Raw genomic sequence first — 13,041 nt, 5'->3', positions numbered from 1 at the left:
AATTCATATATTCTTTTAATCTGTGGAAAGGAAAACCTGAGGCAAAATCAAAAGGCCTTAATAAAAATGAAAGATAGAATAAATAAAACTTACCTTCACAATCGACTGGTGTAACTTGTATAATGAATTAACTACTGCTACATTCCTTCTCTGTCCTTCTGTAAGAGGACCAATCACCTGACTTGCTTCTCCTTGTGTGGAGAGCTGCAATAAATGAATACATATAAAAAAGTTAAAACAAGCTGACGGATGCTTAACCTCAGAACATATCAGTGAACTTGTTAATTAACGTGTTTTAAGAGTTACATCTTTGAACTAGGAGAAGACTTAGGTATACATTAGTAGAGATAGGTCTGGAAATGTAGAAACAGAACTAGGTAAGGGACACATGAAATACCCAGTGAAGTCTCCACTAGATGATGTGACACTCCTCTAACAAGCCCCCAATAGGAGCTAAGCAGTGAGCAACACATCTAGTATGTGTTGGCAATTATTTTAAGAAAGTATATGTCATTAGGCCAACTGCACACTCAGATATGTCTCTAGTGTTTGTTCCATGAATTATAAACTTTGGCACATTTTTTTTTTTTTTTTAATGTAAGTGGTAAGTTTTAGTGAACTACAAACTAGGTACTGTAAAGTGTTGTGTTCAGCTCTGGCATCAGACTTTTTAAACTGAAAATTTCCCCCCAATAAACAAGCAAAGCATTTTTTTCTTGCCTTCTCCCAACCCTTTCTCCTGGATAAAAAAAGAAAACCCAAACTCTCGTAACAAATATGCATCAGAGTCTAAATACATAGTAGGATAAGAGCAGTGTTGTCCAACTCAAACAGAGGTAGGCTGCATATTGATTTAGAAAATCATAAACTAACTATAATAGATTGTGAGGGTACATAGATGGAACAATGAATTGAGTGCTAGGCCTGGAGTCAAGAAGACATGAGTTCAAATCTGATCACAGAAACTTACTATGTGACCCTGTTAAGTCACCCTGTCTGCCTCAGTTTCCTCATCTGTAAAATGAGCTAGAAAAAGAATGGTAAACCACATATGAATCTTTGCCAAGAAAACGCCAAAAAGGGTCATGAAGAGTTTACTAAACAACAACAACAGGATAGATTGTATTTTGGTTTATTTTGTTAAACATTTCTCAATGGCATTTTAACCCAGGCTAAATGCAGCAAGAAGACAAAAGTTTGACACTTCTGGGTTACAGAAAGCTCAGAAGAAGACATCAGGATATCAAGGGGCTCAAATCCATTTAAGAAATTAGAGAAGGCTAGCCTAGAGAAGCGTATTCTGGAGAGGGGAGGAGGGAATCACTAGCATTTTGATATATGTCCCATGTAAAAGAGATTAGGCTTCTTCTTACCTTTTGTTCTATGGCCACATATAATTCACTAAACCTAGATTACTTTTCCAAATCACCTTTCTCCTTTACGTATACACAGACTGCTGAAGAGAGCTGGAAGAAGTCACCCAATTGTGCTGATTTCACCCCCTACAAAGTAATCCTTTTAATTCTCCTTAACTAATGCTTTATTCCCTTCACCACATCCACTTCTATCCTCAAGCCCCTTCAGCCTCCCCTCTCCTGGCAGAGTATTTCACCTCATACTTTCCTGAGAAACCATTCAGGAGAAGTTCCCTCTTCTGTCCTTCTCCAGATCTCTTTACATCATCTTGCACTCTCTCCTTTGCTCCAGTCTTGGATGTATAGAAGTGATGAGAAGATATACACAATTGTAAATGTAAAGATCTCTTGTCTTCTCCAGCAAATTACTCTCCACTGCTCTCCTTTATTCTTCTTTCTCATCTTCAATATTTATACATAGTAAGTGCTTAATAAGGACTTTATTCATTTATTCATTCTTATTTCCCAGTGTACTGGTTTTTTCCTTGCTGAGTACAAACACACTAAAGTTTGCCAACATCCTTACATTCCCTCAAGCAATTTATCCAACATCTCATCTATATACTTTACTACCAGACTACCTGAAAAAGTGGTTTATTCTCATTTCTCTAATTCTCCTCTAACTCAATTCTCACCTCTTTGCAACATGGTTTCTTACCTAATCACTCAACTGAAATTGTTCTTTCCAAAGTTACTACTGATCTCTTAAACACCAAATCTCATGCCCCTTTCTCAGTTCTAATCCTTATTGAGTTCTCTGTGGCATTTAACATTGTCAACCAACCTTTTCTCCAAGATAATTTGTCATTTCTCCTTCAACTTGTCTGATAGCTTCTTTTCAATAACTTTTGCTAAATCAATCAAAAAGTGTTTATTAAATTATTACTATTTGCTGTTAGGATTACTAGGTGAGAACTCAGGTTGTCTGGACAATGACAAGGTGAGAATTCAGGCCCAACATTGGGCCTGGACAAGCAGTCTGGATTGGGGAAGGACAAGAGCTGGAGGAGATTCAGAGCCAGGATTCAGGAAGAAGAAGAGGCTGGCTGGAGGCTCCAGAAGCCTCCCAAGAAACCTGCTCATAGAGGAAAAGATTATATAGGAACAGATACGATCCTGATTCCAGTGGAAAAGCCTCCCATCCAGATCTCAGTCTCTCTAACCCAGAACCGTGAGTAACGAGGAAACTTTGTTAAAGATTAAGTGAGCGTGCTAATAGATAAATAAGGAAATTAACTTGTTAAGGGCTAAACCAGCAATCTCTTATAGTGAAATGGGGCAAACACCTTCTGTTCAAGGAAACTGTTTGGAGAGCATCATCAAGGTTATGAAAAGCCAAGGATTGATTATAATTTTGGAGGAGATTACTGAACTTTTAAAAACTGTGAAGGTCATATGTCCTTGTTTTTCTCTGGAAAAAGAATTGGATCCAGATGAGTGGAAATTAGTAGGAGAGCAATTAGGTGAACACTACAATTGCCTTTGTGACATTTTACCCTTTGGTTCCAGACCAAACTCAGTTTCCAAAGACACAATTCATACCTACAATTTAATCCAAATGGCTTTTAAAAAATGTTATTCTAAAGGAAGAGAAGAAGGAGCAAAATGGGGAGGTGTCAACTAAACTAGGTGAAAAGGATGAATCAGATAACACTGAAGTTAAGTACAATTCTGAGCAACAGGAGCACCCCCCATCTCCTCCCTCAATTAACCCTTCAGGGGTGGAGCAAGAAGGAGGAGGGCAAGAACCAGAAACACAAACAGAATTGCCTGTGAAGAAGCCTAAGCCTATGACAAGATTAGAAAAAGCATTGGTTAAAGCTAAGAGAGAAGGACAGGATACAAGTGATTTTATACATGCATATCCTGTGATTGAAGAGATTGACTCTGTAGGTCAAAAAAGGAGAAAATATGCACCTTTAGATTTGAATAAAATTAAGGATTTGAAAAAAGGTTGTACCCTTTATGGGGCTACATCAGCTTATGTTAAAATGTTACTAGATGGTTTGTCTTATGAAGTCCTAACCCCGAATGATTGGAAATCCATAGCAAGGACATGTCTGGAACCTGGAGAAAATTTATTATGGCTTGCGGAGTTTCATGAATTATGTAAAATTCAAGTCAGATGCAATTTGGAAATAGGAGTTAACACACAATTCACTTTTGCGCACTTAGCTGGTGAAGGTCGGTATGGAGAGAATTCAGAACAGATTAATTATACCATGACAATATATGAGCAAATTGCTAAGGCTGCATAAAAGCTTGGGGTGTCCTCCCTGGACAGAAAGATCGGGGAGAGGCTTTCACTAAAATATAGCAAGGTCCCAATGAACCTTTTGCAGATTTTGTGGGATGTTTGCAAACTGCTGTCAAAAGAACTATTGGAGAAAATTCAGCTACAGAAATAATGACCAGACATCTGGCTAAGGAAAATGCCAATGAGATTTGCAAAAGAATTATATGGGGATTAGACAAAGATGCTCCTTTAGAGGAGATCATAAGACGCTGTGCTCCAGTGGGAACAAATGCTTTTTACACCCGGACAATGATGAACGTGGAAAGACAGGGTCCCTCCTGGCAAGGGACTTCTAGAGAAATTCGGCGATGTTTTCAATGTGGAAAAATTGGGCATCTAAGAGCTCAGTGTAGATATGGAGATACAGTGAGAAGACAGGGTGAGAGAAGACCTAAAACCCCATGTCCAAAATGCAATAGAGGACTCCATTGGGCATCAGAGTGTAGAATAATTCAGGGAAATGGGATGAGGGGCCCAGGTCCAGGGCCCCAGGCAAAAAAGACTTGGGGCATGATGGCAGCTGATGTTACACCCAAAGAACCTTTAGAAGGCCAGGACTCTGATTTAATCAATCAGCAGAGAAGCAATCACATGGCAGAAAGGGATTACCTGATAAGTCAGTCAAAAGGCAATCAGATTGCAAAAATGGATTACACTTGGGGAGAATACAGGCCTTTTAAACCAACAGGGCTGTGCCCAGTGCAAACAACTCCAATGTAATTGCCAGATGATGAGAAGAGATTTTAAAAGTGGTAAATAGAAGGAAATTAGATAGGTTAACTGCCTGGGAGAGAGGGTTTGCTTGTATTTCTTCAGCAGGAGAAGGAATCAGATGGGTGCCAACGAGTCGTATTCGCCTTGTCCATCAGAGAGAGACAGAAAAAGAGAAAGACCTCAAAACAAAGGAGAAAATCTAAGAAACATCTGACACTGAAAGAGCATGGATAATAAGAAGACTGTTAAAGAACTTTAAAAACCAGCAGGAATCATTGGACTTCCTCACACAAGATGAGACTAATGGACAATGGACTTATGGACATTTATAAATTCTCAATCTATGATTATTTGATCATGTTATTTGTTATATACTTCTAGCATGTATTATGTTACTATGTGCTTATGTAATTTATGTAATTATGTGTAATACCTCCCATATTGATGGATTTATGTTTCAAGGTCATGACTATCCTATGTTCTAAATCAAAAGAAAGGGGGAGATGTTAGGATTACTAGGTGAGAACTCAGGTTGTCTGGACAATGACAAGGTGAGAATTCAGGTTGTCTGGACACTGACAAGGTGAGAACTCGCGATGACTTGATAGTTCTTTGGCTCAGATTCTTAAGAGGAGCAAGCTCATTGGTTGGAGTACTTCTTCCCAGAAGCCCTTGCATTATCCCACGCCCGTTCTCTGGGAGGATAAACGAGGACAGCACTCCAGAAAGAGGAGAAGTCTCTGCATTACATCAGTCTTGATGGGGCTCTCTGCAGGAAGGGAAGTCACTTCTCTGGACAGGAGTTAACGGCAACTGCCTGGAGACAAAGGTTCTCTACAGGAAGAAGAATCTGTCTGAGAGATTTGAGTAGACACAGCAGATCTCCTCCAAGGGAGCGATCCGGCAGCTTCCAGAGACGACAGCTCTCTACAATTGGCGTCCACACGTGGGGCCAGGACTTTTCTTTATCCTGACAAGGACTTATTCTGAGCCCTTCAGAGGAGCTAGACTGGACCATAGCAATTTGCCAGGCACTGTGTTAACCACTGGGTCATCATCCACATCATGTCCTGGCCCTTTTTTCCTTCTTTCTCTCTCCATGCCTCATTTGCTAATCTTAATGGTTTCCATGGTGTAATGTCTGGGATAGCTTTCTGGAGGTCCTCTGGAAGGGCCTTGGTCTCAGCAGAATAATCACCATGGGAATGTCAGGAATAAAGTCCAAAGTCTTTATTGTCCCCTTCACAGTCTGTGTCTGTCATAGTCTGACCCAGTCTCTCCTCTGCCAGTCTGATGGTATGCCAATCTCATCCTAGTGCAGGAGGCAGAAGAGCCACCACAAAGAAGGTCAAAGATAGAATGTCTCTCTTCCAGTCCTTGTCAGCCCTTATTTTAATTACATCATTATGACATACTGAACATGTGTGAACTTAGAGAACCATTACATTACCATGCTAAGAACTTATATGTGAACTAGAGAACAATCATCTCATCAATTCCACTGAGTTAACATCTTGTTTCAAGTATACTTCTCCAAAGTTGGCCCTCTACACATGGTTTTAATACCCTCTTAATGCAGAGGACTCTTGGCTTTTTATATCCAGTCCTAATATATCACCCAACTCTAGGCCAATATCACTAACAGTCTACTGCATATGTCTCATAACTCTCTCATAACTCATTTATTGCCCCAAAGTCATCCTTCTTTCAAACTCCTTTATTACCATTAAGTCCACCACCATTTTTCAACATCATCACAGTTCAAAACCCCCCACAGCCATTCCTCATTGTCTCTCATTTTTAATCTATTGAAAGATCTTGTTTCTATTTCCATATTTCTCTCCATTCCAAATTTATTTCCCAAGTTATAATGCCACTCCCCCCCACCTAAGTAAATTATAGTTGTCCAGCTGGACCATAAAGCCCATGGAAGAAGGTAATATGTATTAAGACCGGAAACATAGGGTAGGGCCAGATTCTGAAAGGCTATAAATGAAGAGAGTTTTGTTTGATTATTGGGCTAACAGAGACCAGCTGGAAATTATACATATTGGCTTGCCCAAGGCCTAGAATATGCTCCCTCCTCATCTCTATCTCTGTCCTCTAAGGCAAAGAACATATGTAGAGTGGCAAATTTAGGTTTAATGTCAAGAAAATTGCTTAACAATTGGGGGTACCTAAAAATGGAATGGGAGTTCTTTGCAACCAGTGGGTTCTCCTTTACTGGAGCTTTTCAATCAGAGTTGCTAACTACTTGGGTAAGTTTTAGTGAGGATTTTTTTTTTTTTCAGTTATGAATTGGACTAGATGGTCAGTGAGGTTCTTTCAATTGCAAAATTCTGTAATTCAGTGAAATATATTTATTAATCCTCATTTATGCCTCTAAAAGATAGGTCATATTTCTCAGATGAAAACTCCAAGACAATCAACAGCTTGTCCAAGGTCATGCCATGGATAGGTGAGCAGGTGTGTAGGCATTAAGAACTTGTAACTTCTGACTGTTAGTCCACTTCTAAATGCATGAGTTTTAGGAGAAAATATTAAATGCTTGACAGAGTTAAATCTAAAACTTATAGATCAAGGGCAAAACAAAAAGCCCTAATATTAAATCCCTGAAAACATTTAAAATTTGATTATATATTGATTTAATATTTGTTCATGTTTATTATTTAAAAAATAAATGAAACCTGTTCAGGAAAAATAAGAAACAATTTTGTTCCATAAGTGTCTATTTACATAAAAACCAATTAAGAACTGGGTTAACTGAAACTGACAGAGCAAATTTTAAAGAAAGGAAATAATATATTCTCTTCATTTATAATGAAAAAACTACATTCTTCCTTGCTATCTGGTAATAATTTACCCTCTAACCTTTGTTTGGCAACTATCTAATATACTTACTTTGTGTCTGTATGCTATTCCTTCATTACACCATAGAGTTGATGAAGGCATGGATGTACCTTTAAAAATAATATGGATAGTGGACAGAGCACCAGTTCTGAAGTCAAGAGGACCTGAATTCAAATCTGACCTCAGACACTTAACACTTCCTAGCTGTAGGACCCTGGGCAAGTCTCTTAACCCCAATTGCCTCAGCAAAAAAAAAAAAAAAAAAAAATTAACAATAATAATAATAATAATATGGATATACCTTTAAAAATAATTTTATACCCCTTGGCATCTAGCACAGAGCTCTCTGCACATAGAAAATGATTATTAAGTGCTTTATGAATGGAAAAAAGAAGTGTGAAAATTATTCACTATATTATCATAACCATAAAAATACTTGACAATTTTCATCTTATGTTATTTTCAAAAATTAAAAAATTGCCCATTGCAGTCATTATTCAGTTATTTCCATCATGTCTGACTCTCTGTGACCCTATTTGGGGTTTTCTTGGCAAAGATACTGGAGTGGTTTGCCCTTTCCTTCTCCACTCCTTTAGAGAAGAGAAAACGAAGGTAAACAGGATTAAGTGTCCAGGGTCACACAGCTAGTAAATGTCTGGGGCCAGATTTGAACTCAGGAAGATGAATCTTCCTGATTTCAGGCCTACAAATCTGTTCAATGTATTACTCAGCTGTGTCCAAGAACTGTTACACACTTCCAAATGGGTATTTATCCAAAATGGAACTAATTATCTTATTCTCTAAATCCAGCCCCCTCCAAATTTTCCTTATTTTTTTGGTTTTTTTTTTTTTATTTTTTTTATTTTTATTGCAATACCTTAACATAGCATCTTGCTTATAATACATTTTTGTGGACTTGAATCCTTAGAACTTGGTAAATTCCCATCCTTCTCATATTTTACCTTAGCCTCCCCTCTTAATACTCCTCCTACCCTATCATCTCTTCCTCATCCCACAGCCTATCACTTAAGATAAAATGGACAAGATAAGAGTGAAAGTGGTTTTCCTTTGAAATACAGATTAATTTTACTTCAAAGCCTACCTATTCCCTAAACTCTATTCACATTCACATTTAACTTCCTTCAAAAGTATAAAGGGGGGGGAGAAGGAGGGCTGGAAAAGACAAAAGGGGTAGTTTGAGTTAAGGTGAGCCATAGGAATGAAACTTCTAACCCATTCTATTAGAAAGGAACTCAGTTTTAATTCCTCGGCATTCTGTAATAAATGAAGAAGGAAACTGTGGAACTAATCCAAATCAAATATCATATAGCTACAAGAAATCTTAGAGAAGTTATAATACACTTTACAAATTTGGAAACTGAGGCCCAGACAGGAGAGACTGCTCAAGATCACCTAATTAAATGGCAAAGCTAGGGAAAGTCTCTAGGATTTAAAGATAAGCAAATAGTATTTATTCTACAGCTGTTACAACATATCATATTTTTCTGCTTAACTTTTAGCCTACCCCAGAGGCCAATCTGTAACTAGCTCCAGAAACCCTATATCTATCACTTAATTCAATATTCTCAAACTCTTTACCTGTTGAAGCTCTTTGACCTAAGCCATCCACAGCTTCAATCTAGGGAGTGTCCTGATTCCTATTATAGAACTGGAGAAGGATGTATTTTTGGTATTCCAAGTTGGAAAGATGTATACTTTTCCCATGAATAGTTACATATGGTACTTAAGATTGTTAAGTATCACACTTAAGATATGTTTTTGGTAACTTCTATAGACTGATGTGGGAAACACTGAAACTCTCTCTCTGTGACTTTGGGGGAAATACTTGAGAAACTCCTTGAACCCTGGGAAAAGCTCTCAGCCTGAGAGACTCACTCTAGAGAATCAAGATAAAATGGTTTCATTCAGTTTATCTTGATGGGACTAGTTGAGTCCAGCACCACTCCTACTTAGATCAAACTGGGGATTTAGATTTCTATAGATCTCTATTGAGTTGGAGATTAGTTCAACTCAAACTGCACCCAGCCTCTAGCCAAGTTTCAAATTATAAAAAGGGGCAACTTGGTACACTTCCTTGCAGAAGGCCTCAAGTAGCTTGCTCAGCTGCTAGGACCCTCTGCCTGCTGAGATGACATTCTCTTTTCAGCATTAATCCTTCTTTATCTCTCTTACCTATTTCCTTAACAGGACCACAACCCTCCTTACCTCTCTTGGGATTTCTTTGCTAGGAACTTTCTCTCTCTCTGCCAGAACTCCTCTGTTAAGACTTTTACTTCTCTGTCCTGACCTTGCTATTAAGGAAGTCAGCCTCCTAGCAAAAGCTGACTTCCCAGTGTCAATAAACTTCTTTTTGCCAGACTAACTTTTTGGGTTCGTTTTACAAAGGACCTGAGCCCATCAGAAGGGTTCTCACAATCCTCTGCCCTGTGCCTAACCTTATCCAGACTGTTCTTCAAAACCCACAATCATTTTTATATCTCTGCTTATATGAGAAAGTGTTCTAAAACCTAAATAACCAATTTATTTGGAACACATTGTATTTAGAAGTTAGGGTTGTGATTAGATTGCTAGAATTAAGTATACAGAGAGAGAAAAGCTAATTGGCTAATGTAAACCTAACCATCCATATTTTAGGTATGGTATATCTGAATTTAGAAAAAGAGAATAAATCACCTTTTAATGTTTTCTTTAGCTCTGGTATTGCTAATAACAAGGGTACAATTAATTAGTAATCAGAGAACCAAAGAACTATTAAAAAAAAAACACCTCAAGAGGTAATTTAATCTGTCCCCTTGGTTTTAGATAGTCCTCAACTTAAAACAAGTGGAATGATTTATTTTTCAAGTTTTATAGAAGGGGTTTTCATAAGTTTCCATGATAATTCCAAAGTTTAGCAATCTTAACCACTGTATTTTTTTTAACCCATAAGAGAACTTAGGTGAAAATTTAATAACTTAATCCTTTCAAAATGACAGAAATTAATGCATAAATTATTTTTCAATTCATAATGTGCCCATCATCATGTCCTCTAGGTATATAATAATTTAAATAAAAACCTGGAGAATATAGCTGTCAACAATTAAGGGACTACATCTCTGCCAACACAATTAACCACACATTGGACTGAAATGACAAATGTGAAAACTAAAGAAACCACTAATTAAAATTTAAATGAAATTTCATTATTTTTCTACAGGAAAAGGTCGGACATACATGAAGATTTTTTTATTCCTAACATTACTAACATATTGTAGCTAGCTTTCTAGACTCAGGGTAAGGAGGGGAAGAATAGGAATTAAATAGCTAATGAAATTATACATGATGGGTCTACAAACAAACAAAAGAGAACAAACAACCACCAAAGACCTTTTCTGTTAAAAAGTAACAACCACCACCACCGTCTTACTTCCAAGCTGATCTCTTTTGTTTCTACTTATTTGAATCTTACTTGTTCTTCAAGGCTCACCTAAAGTCAATTCTCCAAAAAACTTTCCCTGATGATTCCAACCCACATTGATCTCCTCCTTCTACTGAAGTAAACAATAAACATTTACTAAGCACTTACTTTGAGCCAGGGACCACTTTAAGTAATGGGGGGGGGAGGGGGAAAACAAGCACAACTGAATGAACCATATACAAACAAGTTATATACAGCATAAACTGGAGATTATTAATAAGAATTAAGGAAAAAAAAAAAACCTCTAACATTAAAGGCAATTGGGAAAATTTTCTTGTAGTCAGGCAATAAATATTTATTGAATATATACTATGGGCAATGCACTGTGTTAAATACAAGGGATACCAAAAAAAAAAAAAAAAAAAAAAGAGAGAATTCCTACTCAAGGAGTTCAGTCTAAGGAAAAGACAGTCCAGATACCCAGAATGATGAAGCTGAAAGAATTCTGGATTTAGAAGACCTCGTTTCCATGGTGATCAGGGAAGTCACTCCTTTGGAAGCAAATTTCTGTAAAATGAGAGAGCTGGACTAGATGATATCTAAGATTTCTTCCAATTATGAGCTTAATGCCCATTATGCTATAAAAACTCAGTCTTCCTGCTCTTTCACACATCCACCTTTCTTTATTCTATCAAATCATACATAAAAGTTTGAAAAGAAGAATTACTACCAAAGGATAAGGCAATATAACCTAATTATTTTCTTCTTTTGTATCTCTTCTTGTTAAAGTCTCTCCCCTTCCTTAGATTCTCAGGTGACATTTCTTCCATGAAATTTTCTATAATCCCACTAAGTGAAAGTGATTTCTTCCTCCTTAAATTTTCATACTGCTTTTTACCAGAACTTCTTAGCATTTATCATAACCTTATACAGATTATGATTCTTTGTGTACATTTTACGTACTCTATTAGATAATTAAAAAAAAAAATTCTAAACGTAACATACATTGCCACTGCTCTTGAGAGCAGGAGTTGTGTCAAATCTACTTCTTGACTTGAGGTTGTTAGTTCTGTCTTTCAAAGTCTTGTTCTTGCTGGCCTTAGTGTTTATGCACTCTCTTTTTCTCCCTTTCTTTGATAATTTTGTTTATAAAAACTGTTAAAATTGTATTATATCTCAAATACCCTAAATTGTTTTTCCTTAATCTCAGGTATAGTTGTAGGTTCCAAGGTTCTAAAGTAAGTAGCTTTTGCCTGCAATTCTCTATTAGTCATTCCATGGGAAACCTTACTCACTGTCTTTCCCCTAAAAGGTATTATATCTCCTCTTCTCAAGAACCAAGATGAGCTATTCCCTTGAGTTATTGCTCACTAAAAATTTGGTCAACTTTTACATCTTTTGCATTCCTACTTGTTTTGCCTGAAACAAATTCTACTGTCCAGATGGTCTTAATTGGCTCTGTCCTTAATAATGAAACTGACTGCAAAGTATCTTTGAGCTCTTTATGACCTTAACACTGGGACTACTTTTATTAAGCTTTTTAAAGTAAAGGCTCAATCAGCCTTTCCTCACAGACTGGCAGTATGTCGTTCTGAGTTTATACCCTTAATGACTCACCCCTAACTTCCATCCTACTGGCTGAGGTAAGATGAAAAATTATAGAAATCTGTAGATATTTCTCCCAGCTACTGATTGTAATTTTCCTATATTTGGATGATGAATTACATTATGTTTCAGCCCCAAATCCATGGCTTACAGCCTTACTATGTAGATAAGATGATTTTAATATAATTATAATCATAAATACTATCCTATCTAAAACAGGTTGTAAATTGGCAAAACTTTTAGTGAAAAACCCCCTTCTGTATAATTTAAGCATACAAGAAAAAGTAGGGGTTGAATTAGAAGATGGTTACCAAGGAAACATTTCCTCAGCTGGAAAGAAACCATCACAAGTTTTTATATATGCTTAGGAAGGTTACCTTTTTCCTTTATTTTTCTGTTTCTGATTTGAAAAAGAAAAAAAAAAAATCACCCATGAGAAGAGGTTGCTTTAGGTCTTTATCGAAATTAACAAGAGTTGTTACTATTAAAAATCTCTGGCTAAGATAAAAGTACTGGCAAGAGCACAGTTCAACTTAGAAGAAGAAATTTAAAAATTATACCTGCAAAATCTTAAAATAAATTCCTTTTCTTATCAACCAAAACTAATCCTTCTGACTTTCCTATTTTGTTTTTGGTTAGGTTGATCATACTAGCAAACTATTTTTATTTTATTTTTTATTTTATTTTATTTTTTTCCTGAGGCTGTGGTTAAGTGACTTGCCTAGTGACAGCTAGGAAGTGTT

At 36.8% G+C, this 13,041-nt stretch overlaps 1 protein-coding gene across 1 annotated transcript in view; it reads right to left on the bottom strand.

The window, feature by feature from the left end:
- Positions 1-13,041, bottom strand: part of COG5 (component of oligomeric golgi complex 5) — a 344,010-nt gene that overhangs the window by 39,937 nt on the left and 291,032 nt on the right. The window contains exon 15 of the mRNA XM_074268349.1: positions 94-204. Coding sequence (XP_074124450.1) covers positions 94-204 — 111 coding nt within the window. The remainder of the gene's footprint in view (positions 1-93; positions 205-13,041) is intronic.

Source organism: Sminthopsis crassicaudata, chromosome 5 (assembly GCF_048593235.1).
Source record: "Sminthopsis crassicaudata isolate SCR6 chromosome 5, ASM4859323v1, whole genome shotgun sequence".
NCBI classification, from domain to species: Eukaryota; Metazoa; Chordata; class Mammalia; order Dasyuromorphia; family Dasyuridae; genus Sminthopsis; species Sminthopsis crassicaudata.
This window is presented reverse-complemented; position numbering and strand designations above follow the sequence as displayed.